Raw genomic sequence first — 17,502 nt, 5'->3', positions numbered from 1 at the left:
CCTACTCTGAACATAGGCAATTTGGAGAAGCAGAGAGTAACTAACCTGCCCTACAGAGAATTCCTGTGGAGTCTATGATTAAAGAACCCAAGTCTCTGCCCTTTCATAGACATTTTCAAATTTTCTTTAAAATATTTTGCGATTCATTCTCCATTGTATGGAGATTAATAACTCTAATCATTATTTGTTGAGATTGGCTTTCTCTCTAACTCTATGTCTCTGCTTCCTACATTTGTGGTCAAAAGCCTGGACTACTTGATTTCATGAATATTTAAAAGCACTCACAGAATTAACTGTATCAATTTTACCCTTAACAACAATTGAACAATTCTCATTTTTCTCTCTTCCTAGTTTATCTTATGCAGGCAGTTGCTACCACTGACCTTTCTCTCTGTCTTCAGAGCAGTCTGGATCTTTATGCATAAAGGGTTCCCAGGCTTCAGAGTTCAAACTCTAAGACACCCAGAATCCTTTGAGAAGGTCCTGGTATAAATCCCAGTCACCTGGCTTGATTGTGTGGCCTTGAAAAACTTTTCTGAGTCTCACCACATGCCATGAACCCCAGAATTATAAATAGCAGTTCTGCAGTCCAATTGTTCTAGTTTCAAGCCTGCACGGCTTGGTGAAATATATGTTCTTTAAGCAAATCCTGCAAATCTGCTAAGGAACTAATTTGCCCAATGTAATACTCTACCATCATGATGTGTGTTTTCCACTTGAAAATCTTCAGATAATGTTTAATACTCTGTGTAGGCCTACACATGGGGCACATTCTGGAGAGGTAGTTGTGTAATCTTCTCTAATACCTCACTGCAACTGTCAGAGATCTTTGTTGCCCATTTAATTACCCTGGATTATCAAATCAAAGTCACAAATGCACATGCAGTTTCATTAATATGCATAAATTGCCTCAATGGCTGGATCAATCCCGAATTCCTCATTGATAACCACTTCTACCACATATGCCTGAATTATTACTTAGTAAAATCTGTGTCTTATCTTTACTTCCCTAGTCCCAGTAGGAAGGAGCAAAGAGGCCATACTCTCCCTGTACTTTCATGGCGGCTGTTCTCGCTTTCCGTGCTCTCCAGCCTGTACTACATTACTTTCTGGGCATGACAGTCCTGGATCAAAATCTTTTTGTATCGTTTCCTTAGGAATCCAAAAGTACTGCCTTTCACTCCCTGCTTAGACTCTGGCTGCTGGAAATTTTACTTACCAATTAGAAAACACTGGTGTCATGGATAATCAGCATGTGAAATGAAGGATTCTCCTGCAATTTGGGAACTGACTTAACACAAGTAGGATTAGAAACAATCCAAAACAATTGGGAACAAAAAAAAGAAACAAATCCTTAGAACTTCCTTTAAGTTGTCAGCCTCCATTTTATTAAATGGTGAAACTAAGTTCAAGTTCCTATAAGGTGTTGGAGTTGGAGACTTCCCATTAGTGGACCATCTTCCTTTTTTCACCTTTTGTTCCTGTAAACAGGACTATTCCTAACAATGCCTTCTGCTGTTTATCTTGTGCTGTTCAATACGTGAGGCGTGCTCCTAACCACCAAAGAACAAAAGGATATGACTGTAAGACTGTTACACTCACTTCCCTAACAGTTGACTCAGTGAAAATAACCTAAGGAAATTGCCATCACTAACTCCTGATTAGTGGGAGAATGTAGCTGTAACTTGGCACAGATTTACTTGTTGTTTTCAAACTTAAAAGCTCTATAACATGTAGCTCACAGTGCAGAGGTGGGTGCATGGCATGTCACACGTTAGGGTGAGGTGTGATTTCTGGCCCTCATCTAGCAGGAGCTTGATTACAATACTTTTTTGTCATTTGCTTTAGGTGAGTTTAAGATGTCTTGGATTGCGAGGACCCCATAACACAACAGCTAGTACTCATAGACTTTCTTTCTTGTATAAATACTTTCATGATGAGGAACACTAGAAGCTGTGCAACATGTTCAGCACATTGAATACATTCATAAGGGTTCTGTCTCGTGATGATGAAGACTTGTTAAATTTGATAGGGCTTCACCATATTAAATGTATTCATAGAGTGTACTCCACTATGGATGCTTTCATGAGGAATAAGACTATAAAAATGTACAAAGGCTTAACCATTTTAAATGAAGGCACATGAGTTCTCTACATCACAGTTTATTTAGTGCAACTGAATATGAAAAACATAGACAGGCTTTACCACATTGTTTACATTTATAAGATTTGACTCCATAAACTGTTCAGTTACATATTCAAAGACAAACAGGATATGTAAAAGAATTGCCACATTGCTAACATACATAGGATTTCTCTAATTTTTGAGGGTTTTTTTTGAAGACACATGAGACCAATTTTACAGGAAAAGCTTTTACCACTCTGACTACATCCATAGTTTCATCCATGTCTTCTCTATGCATCTGAGGATGATTGAAATGTTGAGGGCTTTATCCCACTGATGATACTCATAGGATTTCTCTTGCACATATCTTGTTTAACATTCTTGCACAGTATTGTGACTTGTAAAATTATTGACAAATTTCTCAAATTCACAGGGTGAATTCTTTTAAGTGTCAGGGGATGAATGTTTGGTGCTAAGCCTTTGCCATAGTAGTTACTTTCAGAGGACTTCTCTACAGTATGTGTTCTTTCATGCTTTAATGATGACTTTGATGTTAAATAGACTTAACACATTGATTACAGTGATCAAATTTCTTTCCTGAATGTGTGCTTTTCTGTGTTTCAAGACCAATGCTTCATTAAAAAGTGTTGCCACATTTGTTAGATCCAAGGTTCTCTCCTGTATGTGTTCTTTTATGATATTGGTTACCACTTCTTCCTGCTAAGTCTTAACCACACTGACTATATCCATAGGGTTTCTCTCCTATATGTGTTCTTCTATGATACTGGAGAACACTGCTTCGTGCAAAGGCTTTACCACATTGAGTACATTCATAGGGTTTCTCTCCTGTATGTGTTCGTTTATGTATTTGGAGATCACTGCTTCGTGCAAAGGCTTTACCACATTGATTACATTCATAAGGTTTCTCTCCTGTATGTGTTCTTCTATGATAGTGGAGAACACTGCTTCGTGCAAAGGCTTTACCACATTGAGTACATTCATAGGGTTTCTCTCCTGTATGTGTTCGTTTATGTATTTGGAGATCACTGCTTCGTGCAAAGGCTTTACCACATTGATTACATTCATACGGTTTCTCTCCTGTATGTGTTCTTCTATGATACTGGAGAACACTGCTTTGTGCAAAGGCTTTACCACACTGGTTACATTCATAGGGTTTCTCTCCTGTATGTGTTCTTCTATGATACTGGAGAACACTGCTTTCTGCAAAGGCTTTACCACATTGAGTACATTCGTAGGGTTTCTCTCCTATATGTGTTTGTTTATGTATTTGGAGACTATGACTTTGTGCAAAGGCTTTACCACATTGAGTACATTCATAGGGTTTCTCTCCTGTATGTGTTCGTTTATGTATTTGGAGAGTACTGCTTTTAGCAAAAACTTTACCACATTGATTACATTCATAGGGTTTCTCTCCTGTATGTGTTCGTTTATGTATTTGCAGACTACTGCTTTGTGTAAAGGCTTTACCACATTGATTACATTCATAGGGTTTCTCTCCCGTATGTGTTCGTTTATGTATTTGCAGACTACTGCTTTGTGCAAAGGCTTTACCACATTGATTACATTCATAGGGTTTCTCTCCTGTATGTGTTCGTTTATGTACTTGGAGATTACTGCTTCGTGCAAAAGCTTTACCACATTGATTACATTCATAGGGTTTCTCTCCTGTATGTGTTCTTCTATGATACTGGAGAAGACTGCTTTCTGCAAAGGCTTTACCGCACTGAGTACATTCGTAGGGTTTCTCTCCTGTATGTGTTCGTTTATGTATTTGGAGACTGCGGCTTTGTGCAAAGGCTTTACCACATTGATTACATTCATAGGGTTTCTCTCCTGTATGTTTTTGTTTATGTATTTGGAGACTACTGCTTCGTGCAAAGGCTTTACCACATTGAGTACATTCATAGGGTTTCTCTCCTGTATGTGTTCTTCTATGATACTTGAGCACACTGCTTTCTGCAAAGGCTTTACCACACTGGTTACATTCATAGGGTTTCTCTCCTGTATGTATTCGTTTATGTATTTGAAGAACATTTCTATATGAAAAAGCTTTACCACATTGGTGACATTCATATGGTTTCTCTCCTGTATGTGCTCGTTTATGTTTTTGGAGATCACTGCTTTGGGCAAAAGCTTTACCACATTGATTACATTCGTACGGTTTCTCTCCTGTATGTGTTCTTCTATGATACTGGAGAACAGTGCTTTGTGCAAAGGCTTTACCACATTGAGTACATTCATAGGGTTTCTCTCCTGTATGTTTTCGTTTATGTATTTGGAGAGTACTGCTTTGAGCAAAAGCTTTACCACATTGATTACATTCATACGTTTTCTCTCCTGTATGTGTTCCTTTATGTATTTGGAGACTACTGCTTTGTGCAAAGGCTTTACCACATTGAGTACATTCATAGGGTTTCTCTCCTGTATGTGTTCGTTTATGTACTTGGAGATTACTGCTTCGTGCAAAAGCTTTACCACATTGATTACATTCATAGGGTTTCTCTCCTGTATGTGTTCTTCTATGATACTGGAGAACACTGCTTTCTGCAAAGGCTTTACCACATTGAGTACATTCGTAGGGTTTCTCTCCTGTATGTGTTCGTTTATGTATTTGAAGTTCACTGCTTTGAGGAGAAACCTCACCATGTTTCATATCTCCAAACTGTTTTTCTCTAATATGAATAATTTCATATTTTAGGGTATGACTTTGATATGCAAAGACATTACCATGTTGAATAAACTCAGAGGGATGCTCTCCAGTTTGACGGCTTTTATCCCTGCAAATAAAATTGGCACATGTGAAAGCTTTCTAACATTTACTATACTAATAAGTCTTTGTTCCATATAAATTCATTTTACAATTTGTTTTAATTGAACACAGCAATCTGACTGAAGTTAATATCACATTAAGTTAATGCTGCTCCCCTACATTACGGGCTTTTGCGTCTTTGAAGATATTTAGGATCGGAAGAGCATTGATTCCTGTAACACATTTGTAACATTTTTTCCATAAAAGTTTATTCATATATTTGAAGAAAAAGGAGGGACTCAGAGCTTTATCACATTGGTTCCAATCATAAATTTTGCTATCATTTGAATGATACTAATTTGGAATGTGAACCATGGCAAACAGAAAAACTTCCACATCCCTGTTACTCATATCGATTTTCACCAGTTTGATTATGTCAAGGTACCCAATAATGTTGGAAAACTAATTATTTTAAAACTTATAGCATGTTTAGAAAGTATGATATATGTGACGATTAGTGCATCTCTTCTAATTATTCTGGAATAGAGGGAGGTTTGTTGCTTCTTTCAATATCACCTATGTTAACTTGGATTATGTGCAGTGTGACAGAGGACATCACATTTAAAAGAATAAAAAAGAAAGGAATCCACATTACATTCAAATAGTTTGCAATTTTATATCATAGTGATGTGGTATATGGATTAATGTTCTACCATAAATGCATTCTTGAATCACAAAAACTATCCATCTCACTTATCTGAGCAATGTTATTAGAAGTGTATGGTGAATAGCAGATTTAATATGGATTATTTCCTCATACCAAAGTTATGGACAAATACATATGACCTAATCAATTGGTTTCCCATTTGCAATAGCCAAGTGGCATGACATTGAATCAACTGGTATTTCTATACCATAGCTATACTGGGCTATGATTCAAATAGTACAATGCCTACTTGACCATGTTTCTATATATTTGAACGAACACAAGTTAGATACCAGTCATTGACATATATTGCTGTGTGGGATTCACTTATCATCCATAACTTAAAGCATTTCTTCTTTTATAATATTGCGTTTCTTTAAACTTGTGAGACATTTTAAATTCCTTCAGAGGCATATATTTTCCACATGCAAGTGAAAATTACCTTCCATGACTTCTGGATTTTTGAAAATGTTCTTCAATTTTATGGTCTTCCCAAATGTAGCCTAAAGTGTGGTACCAGAGAAAGTATGTTACATTATTGGTGTATATGAAAGATTTAAGTTCTTAACTTGAGTGAACATTACGACCATGACTGATTCATTCACCTCATTCTTCCTCATTCTCAACTGAAAATACAAAAACAAATAACAATAACAAAATGTTGCCTCTACATTTTAGAAAGTAAAAAAAAAATGACTGTATTACCTATAGCAGTGAGATTCCCATATGTCTCCAGCATCACATCTTTGTAGAGACTCTTCTGAGAAGGATCCAGCAAAACCCACTCTTCCTTGGTGAAGTTCACATGCACATCCTCATAGGTCACTACATCCTAAAAGACCCAATATATGAGTACAGAAGAAAGCATGGTACTGACAGAGGTGTAAATGTTTACTTCACAATGAATATTTGCTTATTCACCTGAACAACCACATCATATTTTCATATAATAACCAGACAGATAAACTATAAAAACCCAAGTTAATATAAAAGCAAATAAATGGTTCCGGGGAACCTGATGCCTCACTATTAATATATTGGGTATGGAATGATGTAGGGTGATGTCAGACCTTCCAACTTACTGTTCTCAGAGACTCAGTACTCAACAGTGACCTTAGGACTGAAGCTTCCTCTCACCTGTACATGACTCCTGTAATGCAATAGACCATTTCCAACTACCCTTTACTTCTTGACAAATATCTTTGTCTCAGCACCCAAAATGGGCAGAAACCCCATGCTCAAACTCAGGCCAGGTCTAGAACTCAACAGTCTGTCCAAAGAAATATCATATTATCTGTTACCCTAGATCCAATTCTCATTGTTACCCAAAAGAGTGAAAACCAATATCAAAAAATGCTTCTTCTGTCATTGTTCCTGTGACCAGTTCTCATCAAAATCCTGAAGGGAAGTTCACCAAGGACAATGTGAGCTTGAGCATTACCTAAGTTTGTATGTGTATATAAATTAAATAAACAAATAATTCAAAACTCCTACAAAAGTAACTAGACGTAAACCAGAAACAATTATATCTAACTCTCCAGCCACTATGATCTGTCTGTCTTCCAAATAGAAAGGGCTCATGCTCTAGATCTCTGTCAGTAAATGGAAGAGATGAGAAATGTGGGCTATGTTCTGCAGCTCTGCATGACCCCTTGTGATTTCAGGAAAAATTAGTCCCAGGGCAGCCCTCACATAAAACAATGTTGAACAATACTTAAATGTCTCTTTCCTGCCACATGGTTTATGTCACAAGATGTAGAATCTGCCCTATCCACCTACCCAACACTGTGCAGCCTTGAGAAATTTCTGCATCTCAAAAATTCCAATTATATTCTAGAATTGAATATCTGTGAATCACTGCTTTGGGACTAGAAGTGAAAGGATTCTCTTCAAATACTTCTGAAAGATAATTCCTATCATCACTTTCTGAATAATATCTAAACTACTCATACAATTAGTAATAACAAAATGAATGTAGAAGGTTCAGAAATTCTAAAAACCAAACCTTCAGTTTTTCCCATATCTCTTCCTAAATGCATACAGAAACAAAGTCTGTGTGTACACTCAGGACAATGACTTTTAAGTACCATAAGTTGTCACCGCCATAGATCCAGAACATCTGCCTTCCCTGGGAATCCATACTCTGGAAGGGTTAGAAGCCAGGGCCCAGCTGACCCACAGTCTGAACCATAATCCATTTCAGTCCCAGGTGATCAGACTCAGACAGATCAGCAGATATGCTCTTCCTTGTCTGACAATGGTGACCCCCCACAATCACAATGTCCTGGCTTTTGGTCTTATTTATAGCTTGCTACACATGCATCAGTGGAGAATCCTGTAAAGAACCTGCAAGCTACTTTCCACTAGTGCTCCTGTTTCTTAGGACAGCAAAGACTCCCTCATTAGCTTGAAAAACATGTGGGTCTCAGGAGAATAGCACCTCTTCTACTGGGGGATAACAAAGCAAATGAGTCAAACAATTCCATGCTCTACTGTTCTACCCAACATGTAGTCAGAGCCCTAGATTGGATGTCAAGTTGGGTAGGCTGGAAGGGGTGGGTGAAAAGGTGGCAGAACACCCTTAGAGAAGTAGGGCGAGGGAAAATGGGATAGAGGTTTGATGGATGGGAAACCGGGAATGGGAATGATACTATTTGAAATGTAAATGAACACAATCCAGTAGAATATGAAAAGAAACTTTGTTTACATATTTGATTAGACATGCAATATCCAGAGCAGACATCTCTGCCTCAGACTTGGAAAGACTTCCAGCCAAAGTGCAATCAAATTCAAACAGTTACAATGAAAAATTTAAAATGGTATGAATTTTGAAGCAAGAAGCAGGTAAGGGGAGGTGGGAAAAAATAAGGCACAAAAAGGTATGTAAATGACTGTTCTTAGTATGGTGGAGTAGAAAGTTTATTATATACAAAAGAAAAAACAAAAACAGAGCCAGGAATATCTGGGATAGTCTAGAGTAGACTTTACTATGTACATCGTGGAGAGAGGAACTATGGTTAAAGGAAGAGTCAGACAAAGAGATCAGCATGATTAAAGATACATGACAAACACCAGTTACCAAAACAGTTGGGTTACATAAGGATTGGCACCTGTGAGAATGGCAAGCCTACCCCTGGGCTAGAGGGTGAGGTAGGCCAGCATATGTGTTAACAGGTAGGGAGTGAGTCTGCTGAGGGAAGCTGACAACTTGGTGTGATTTCACGTGTGAACTAAGACCCACTGCCATTTGTCCCAGGGTTTTAGATTAATAACTGGCCGGAAGGAGAGGCATGACACGGTTAAATTATACTCTCAAATATTATGTTTGAAAGTTAAAATGCACCTTATACTCCAATATTTTCAGTGACTAAATACATGCTCTAGAGGGCACCAAGTATTACTGACATCTTTTCTCTTGCATTGTATTTTTTCTTTCTTTTTTAAATTATTTATTTATTTGCATTTCAAATGTTGTGCTGATTCCTACTTATACTTCTTCAAACCTCCTACCCCATTCCCTATACCCCTTTCTTATATGAGGGTGCGGCACCACCACTCATCCACTAGCACTGACCGCACTACTGTCCCTTTAGGCTTCAGCATCCAGCCACAAATCACCTAGAAGCCACTCCTCTCATTGATGACAGATAAGGAAATATTCTGTGACAGATGCAGATGGAGCCCTGGGTCCCTCCATGTATAGTCTCTCTGGTTGCTGGTTTAGTCCTTTGGAGCGCTGAAGGGTCTGGATGGTAATCATCATTGTTTTTTTGGGTTTACAAAACCCCTTTAGCTCCTTCAGTCCTTCCCCTCATTCCTCCATTGTGGTCCCTGTGCTCACCTTGATGGTCGATATGTGTATCTCTATCTGTTTAGGTCAGGCTGGGGCAAAGCCTGTCAGGGAAGAGTTATACTGGGCTCTTTGCCGCTAGCCCCAGCCCTCAACCCCATGCCACTATGACCCCTTGGATGGCTATTTCGGCTAACTTTACATGCAATGGGTCCTGGGAACTCTTGTTTCCCAGGCATCTGGGATTTTCTACTGGCTCCCCGAGTTCCCCTTTCCCCACTTGTACTCACCTTCATTCAATTTCCTGACCCTACCATATCTCTACCCACAACTGATCCTTTCCCCTTCTCTCCCTCTCTTCTGTCTCCCTAACAGGATCCTCACTCGCTCTACCTCCTATGCTTATTTGGTTTTCCCTCTTAAGTAGGACTGAAGCATGCACACTGTCGTCTTCCTACTTCTGAGCTTCATATAGTGTATAAATTGTATCATGGGTTTTCTGAGCTTTTTCCAATATTTACTTATCAGGGAGTACATAACATGTGTGTTCTTCTTTGACTGAGTTACCTCATTTAGGACAATACCACTCTGGAAATCAGTCTAGTGGTTCCTCAGAAAATTGGAAATAGTTCTATCTGAGGAACTAGATATACCCAAAAGATGCTCCAACATCTAGCAAATATGCACTCTCCACTATATTCATAGCAGTCTTATTTATAATAACTAGAAGCTGGACACAACCCAGATATCCCTGAAGGGAGGAATGGATACAGAAATTGTGGTATATTCAAACAATCAAGTAGTACTCAGGTACTAAATACAAGGACATCATACATTGTGTACTTTTAAACAGGAAAAATAGCATTACTATAAGGCAAAGGGACAGCAATTGGACTACATCTTGTGTTGCTAGACCAAGTGTAATTCAGAAATTTATTTCCTAGAAATAAGTTCAGTTTCGTGTTTATATTTGTGATTGCCCTGACCTGGGAATCACCTCAAGGTAACCAGTTTGGAATTTTACCGGTTGTCTAAAATTGATTACTTACAGAATCATGGTTAATATCAACAATTGCTAAAGCAGAAAGGCCCCATCTTCCTTTTTCCTCTTCCTTCTCTCTCTGAGTTGAGATTATACCAGCTTCATAGTTGGCCAATGAACTCAGTTCTTAAAAGGTCCCTCTTTATTTGCAATTTTTAATGCCAAAGACAGGGAGGTTCATTCACTTGTATTTTACTTCTCACTACCACGTCAGTGGCAACATTAAAAGAAGTTGCAGAACTGTCTTCCTAGAACATTAGGTGTTCAAAGTAGCCTTAATTACATGGCACAAAAAAGGCAGAGCTATAGGAGATGTTGCTCTAGTCAGACAATTATGAAATCCCTTTTAAAATATGAATGAAATTCTTTGATTTATTTTTTTGGGGGTTTGGTGGTGGTGGGGATAGTGGGGTTGAGAGACTAGTCTTTGACCACTGAGACATCTATCTTGCCCAAGAACTGAAATTACTTATCACTAGGAAAAACTGGAAAATAGAAACAAGTAAGAAATCAGAGCACCTAAGAAAGTCTTTGGTCCTGTGAAGGCTTGTTTCCCCACTGTAAGGTAATGCCAGGGTGTTGAGGTTGGATTGGATGGGTGGGCATAAGAGCATACTCATATGAGCCAGGGGATGGGGGAGGAGTTTGGGAGAGAGGGGGAAAGGGAATAACATTTGAAATCTAAATATATAAAATATCCAAGAAAAATAAAATTGTACTAAAAAAGGAGGAACAATAAATATAATTTTAAAAACACATCAGTGATGTGACTTGTAAAAGAGCAGGCTCTACCTTGGTATAGGGAACGGCATAAATAAAATGGTGTTTGATCTTGCTCTTTTATGTAATGTTAGTTGATGAGAACTATAATGTGACACAGAAACCACAGTCAATGTCAGGTGTTTTAAATTTCTGAGCTGACTTAAAGGTGTCAATAAAGATTGTAGATATCTACATTAAGGCAGGTATTAAAATGGGAACCCATTATCCACTAGCTCAAGGTAACCTGTCCCAAGGAAACGCCCATCAAATGTTATATTTAATTGTATCCATAAATTAATACATGCTGAGATATTACAAAGTCATTCATCCTGCCTGAATCAGGTCCTTCTCCATAATGGTGATCCCTGCAGCAGAATTTTCTCTGTAATCTACCTATTTTCTGTACCATTTCTCACGACAGTATATGCAGTAAACTGTTTCCCCTGTTCTTTCCTGCCATGTATATGTCTACACAAAAGCCCTGCGACAAATGTTTTGTGCAGATTAAGCGCCAATAGGGATGTTATTCACAGGCCACAGTCAGGCATAAGAAGAAATTAGGTTCACAAAGGATTTTTCAGCCTGCTAGAGACCATTCAGTTGCTGGGAAGACCCCACTACACATGCATTTTAAGCTAAGCAGCTTGCTCCTCCCATTTGTGGGAGATGACTTTGTACTTACCATTTCTGGAGTTCTGAAGTTGCCAAGCTCCCCTCACAGAGAGTCGCAGAGGCTCTGTGAAAATATCACACAGAAATACTCACATCTTATCTGTTAAAAAAGGGAACGCATGTGCTTGGTAGCCGGAAGAGCCGCCTTCTTCTTTGACTGGCAGTTCCATTAACAGGTTCTGATTGGCAAATAAATCTGGAGTGACATGAGCATCACCCTTAGGGATAGAGGTTGCTTTGAAGGGACTGACCAACCTGGTTCCACACCTGGGACATTCTTTTTGATGTGCAGATTTGCAGTTCAGGCCACTGTGCCCCTCCTCCAATTCCTTACTTGTCTGCTCTCCTGCCAATCCCCTAGGAGGAACTAAGATTCCTAATCCCTGCTGCTCAACTGCCTGCTTCTACCTTGTATTCAATGCTTTGCAAATTTGGAGCTTGCCTAAGCTCAAGTTCTAGCACTCAGTAGGTATTTCCCCCTTCCTCTTCAAGGGGAGGGTTCAAGCTGCCTAGCTTGTATATCCCAGTAATAGCTTATTGGGAACATCCAAGTCAGTCCAGAAGGGGACAGGTGTTCAGAATATTGACAAATCGGGATTTTAGAAAACAAAATTTTGTTTGTGCCTTCTGACTGGGTCCAGGGAAAGCGCTAGTACTTTTGAACTGGTGGTTACTGGAAAAGACATAGAGAAAAATCAGGAAATACCTGACATGCTGTGAGGCACTTTGGTTAATCAGAATATTGTCCTCACTGGGTAGGGAACACAAACATAACATCGAAACAAGAACAAATCCACAGCTGTATTACTAAAGGTTCTTCAGACTAACAGAGCTGTTAGAATGAAACTCTCTTATGTAAAACATGGATTCATTCCTTGGCTCACAGTCTGTCATTCAAGTATGAGAACAATGGCTCTCTGCCAATAGAAAGGTGAGGAATCCACAATGGCTCAATCCATGAGACTGAATGTCTCAGCTGGTCTTCAGTGTATTCCTGAATTCTGGAATAAATAGACTCCAAAAATATCCTTGCTAGCTAGAGATAGGACAAGAACACAAATAGGAGGAACTATCATCCTCAATGTCCTTCATACCTGTAGGCTGTTACCAGAAGCCGTATCCTAGATGAAAGGTGGTTCTTATCACCTCTAAAGACACAGATTACAAACACTTTTCACAGGTCCAAAATTACAGTTAATAAAAATCCCTCACAGTGCAGATCTCTTTGGCTTTAGTTAATTCCCAAGGTGCTCAATTTGACTACTAAGATATGCTATCACATCAGACAAGATAAAACACTGGGAATGATTTTTCCTGTGGCAATGCCTTTCTTCAACAATCAAGCATGGAGATTTTACTTAGGAATTCTGGATGCCTTCACAACATATAGTTTTTCCAACTCCTATGGATGATAAGTTATATCCTCTTCTGAACATGGTTAAATGTAAAAGCACAGATAGGCATGGGACAAGAGCTCTTGCAACCTGAAAAGCTCAGGTTTTGAGGAACCAGAAGGTGGCATTGATGGAGTCAAGTAGTCAGGGTTGTGCTGTGGAGCCCAGGAGTGGCCACCTAAACCTTGCCAAGGGAGATGTGAATGCAGTGGGGCACTGTACCATCATCCAGAGAGTTCCAATGGGAAGAGGGTGGAGCTTCCTCACAGCAGCAGGAAGCCCTATCCCAAGACCTTGGCATTCTGTTTCCTAGCAACCCATGCTGGTGGTGTGAAAGAATTCTGACACAAAATGTAGTAACAGACAGAAGTGGAATATGCAACAGCCTGCAGAAGTCTCTTGGAGGGAAGCAAGAAGGGAGGGAGGGAGGAAAGGACAGAGGGAGGGAGGAATGGACAGAGGGGGTGAGAGAGAGAGAGAGAGAGAGAGAGAGAGAGAGAGAGAGAGAGAGAGAGAGTTGGCATAATACAGAATAGAGTTTATTTAGGGGGGCATGAGAGGTGAATTGAGAGGGTAGTAGGGACAGAGAAAGGCAGAGAGAAATGTTAGAGAAGTGGAGGGTGATCAGGAGTATGCAGAGAGAGGAGGGCAGGGGAATGGGGAGAATGTCAGATGTGGCAAGGGCATGGATCTAGACCAAGTAGCAATAGAGCTAGAGAGAATGGAGGAGGCAAACATGCCATTCATAGTGATTCAGGCACACCTCGCTATGGCAGGTAATAGGGGAGCAGGGGAGGCTTAGACAGAACCCTAACAGAATGAAATCTGTGGTTGCAGACACATGTAAATACCACGAACACACATTCATACACAACTGGTTAAATGCATACATATATACATGATAATAAATTATTTTTAATATGAATGTAAACAGTACATTACTCTAGCAGTACTCTTTACCATGTTTTAGTCTCTAGTACCTGCACAGCACAACTTAGATTTTGGTAGAACTCAATAGCTGAGCGATTACATCATCCATTCTTACTTTCTTTGCTGTTGTGGCTACCTCCAAAACCCTTCCCAAAATACTTGCATATTAATGTTGATCTAACTCTTCAAACAACCATTTCCTGGCTCAAAGTCCTCTTTCCTGCCAGCACAGCTGCTATTCTTTTCTTCTGCCTCTCGTTAGTGGAAGTCTGATCTTATTCATTGATTCTGCCCAAGCATTGGTTGATCAGCGTTTATTAATATCTCAGAGAATAGTAAATCAGAGACATATAGTAATTTCTCTAAGATCAATGTCCATTCTGCTGAAACAGTAAATTTTCCTTGAGCTCTTCTAAATTATTCCTCTCTGTCCTTTAATTCTATGAAAACTGTTGCATGGTCAATTTATTTGTTACACCACAGAGCATGAGTAACATGTAGGAATTGTCCCTGAGCAATCTATTTTCACAATGTCATTTACTTGAATTTCACCTAAGATTTGGAGTCCAAGGTGAATATTCCAGAGGCCTTTGCATCCACAATTTTGATCATTTTCATAGGCTGTGGGATGGTACTGAGCTCTGAATACCCTTAAATATTTCTGCTTTTAAGTTTGAATATGTTAAGAAGAGGATTTAACTCAGTATGCATAGGAGTAGGAAAACCTGTGTGAAGTCATTCAGTATCCTAAGTAAAATCTTTATACTTCATTATTGAAGAAAGTCATTGCCACAGAAAAAAATCATTCCCAGCTGTTCTGTTTGGTCTGTTGTGATAGCATTTCTTGGTAGTCAAATTGAGTACTTTTGGGAATTAACTAAAAGCCAAAGAGTTCTGCACTGTGAGGAATTTTTCTTAACTGTAATTTTGGACCTGTGAAAAGTGTTTGTAATCTGTGTCTTTAGAGGTGATAAGACCCACCTTTCATCTAGGATACAGCTTCTGGTGACATCCTAAATGTATAAAAGACATTGAAGATGGTAGTTCTTCATATTTGTCTTCTTGCTGTTCCTCTGTCTAGCAAGTACTTTTTAGGCATTAGAGTCAATTTATTCCAGAATTCAGAAATATATTGAAGACAAGCTGAGACATCAAGCCATATGGATTGAGCCATTACTGGATCTTTCAACTTTCTATTTGCAGAGAGCCACTGTTCTACTAATTGAACCATAGCCTGTGAGGCATTCTTATTTCTCTCCTCCATCTTTATTAAATTGGGTATTTCTTATTGACATTTCAATTGTAATTACCTTTGCCAGCTTCCAGGCCAGGCCAACATCCCCCTACCCCCTCATACTTCCCTTCTATATGGGTGTTCCCCTCCCAACCTTCCCCCATTACCGCCCTGCCCACAACAATCCCGTTCACTGGGGTTCAGTCTTGGCAGGATCAAGGGCTTCCCCTTCCACTGGTGCACTTACTAGGCTATTCATTGCTACCCATGCAGTTGGAGCCCAGGGTCAGTTCATGTATATAATTGTTGGGTAATGGCTTAGTCCCTGGAAGCTCTGGTTGGTTGGCATTGTTGTTCATTTGGGGTCTCACGGCACTTTAAGCTCTTTCAGTCCTTTCTCTGATTCCTTCAACAGGGGTCCTGTTCTAAGTTCAATGGTTTGCTGCTGGCATTCGCTTATATCTTTGCCATATTCTGGCTGTGTCTCTCAGGAGAGATCTACATTTGGTACCTGTTAGTCTGCACTTCTTTGTTTCATCCATCTTATCTAGTTTGGTGGCTGTATATATATGAGCCACATGTGGGGCAGACTCTAAATGCGTGTTCTTTCAGACTCTGTTCTAAACTTTGCCTCTCTATTCCCTCTCAAGAGTATTCTTGTTGCCCATTTAAAGAAGGAGCGAAGCATTCACATTTTGGTCAACCTACTCGAGTTTCATGTGTTCTGTGCATCTTGGGTACTCTGAGCATTTGGGGAAATATTCACTTTTCAATGTGTGAATAACATGTGTGTTGTTCCGTGATTGGGTTACCTAACTCAGGATGATATTTTCCAGTTCCATCATTTGCCTATGAATTACATGAAATCATTGTTTTTGATTGCTGATTAGTATTCTATTGTGTAGATGTACCACATTTTCTGTATCCATTCCTCTGTTGAAGGGCATCTGAGTTCTTTCCAGGTTCTGGCTATTATAAATAAGAGTGATATGAAAATAGTGGAGGATGTGTCTTAGTTATATGTTGAAGTATCTTTTGGTTATATGCCCAAGAGAGGTATAGCTGGGTCCTCAGGTAGTACACTATCCAATTTTCTGAAAATCCTCCAGAATGATTTCCAGAATGGTTGTACCAGTCTGCAAGCCCACCAACAATGGAGGAGTGTTCCTCTTTCTCCAGATCCTTGCCAGCAACTGCTGTTGCTGGAGTTTTTTATCTTAGCCATTGTGACTGGTGTGAGGTGGAATCTCAGGGTTGTTTTGATTTGCTTTTCCCTTATGATTAAAGATGTTGAACATTTCTTTAGGTGCTATTCAGCCATTCAGCATTCCTCAGCTGTGAATTCTTTGTTTAGCTCTGAACCCCATTTTTAATAGGGTTATTTGTCTTCCTGCGGTCTAACTTCTTGAGTGCTTTGACTATTTTGGATATAAGTTCTGTATCAGTTGCAGGATTGGTAAAGATATTTTCCCAATCTGTTGGTTGCCATTTTGTCCTAACAACAGTTTCTTTCCCTTACATAAGCTTTCCAGTTTTATGAGATCCCATTTGTAGATTCTTGATCTTAGAGCATAAGCCATTGGTGTTTTGTTCAGGAAATTTTCTCCAGTGACCATGTGTTCGAGTTTCTTCCCCATTGTTCTTCTATTAATTTGAGTGTATATGGTTTGATGTAGCGGTCCAAGAATCACTTGTACTTAAGATTTGTACAGGGTGATAAGCATGGATCAATCTGCATTCTTTCTCATGCTTACCTCTAGTTGAACTAGCACCATTTGCTGAAAATGCTATATTTTCCATTGGATGGTTTTGGCTGCCTTGTCAAAAATCAAGTGACCATAGGTGTGTAGGCTCATTTCTGGGTCTTCAATTCTATACAACTGATCGATCTGTGGGTCTCTGTTCAAATACCATATAGTTTTTATCACTATTGCTCTGTTATCCTGCTTGAGTTCAGGGATAGTGATTCTCCTGGAAGTTTTTTTAGTGTTGAGAATAGTCTTAGCTATCCTGGGATTTTTGTTATTCCAGATGAATTTGAAAATTGTTCTGTCTAACTCTATGAAGAATTGGGTTGG

The 17,502-nt window shown here is 39.2% G+C and overlaps 1 protein-coding gene across 1 annotated transcript; it reads right to left on the bottom strand.

The window, feature by feature from the left end:
* Positions 1-281: 281 nt before the first annotated feature.
* Zfp873l2 (zinc finger protein 873 like 2) lies at positions 282-7,412 on the bottom strand. The gene is made up of 4 exons (XM_063285223.1): positions 7,380-7,412; positions 6,306-6,432; positions 6,043-6,103; positions 282-309 (listed from the first exon to the last, which is right to left on the bottom strand). The coding sequence occupies exons 1-4, from the start codon at positions 7,410-7,412 to the stop codon at positions 282-284; spliced, it is 249 nt and encodes an 82-aa protein (XP_063141293.1).
* Positions 7,413-17,502: the final 10,090 nt, after the last annotated feature.

Source organism: Rattus norvegicus, chromosome 3 (genome assembly GCF_036323735.1).
Source record: "Rattus norvegicus strain BN/NHsdMcwi chromosome 3, GRCr8, whole genome shotgun sequence".
In the NCBI taxonomy this organism is placed as follows: domain Eukaryota; kingdom Metazoa; phylum Chordata; class Mammalia; order Rodentia; family Muridae; genus Rattus; species Rattus norvegicus.
Note: the sequence above shows the minus strand (reverse complement) of the source record. Positions and strands in the feature narration are given on the sequence as shown.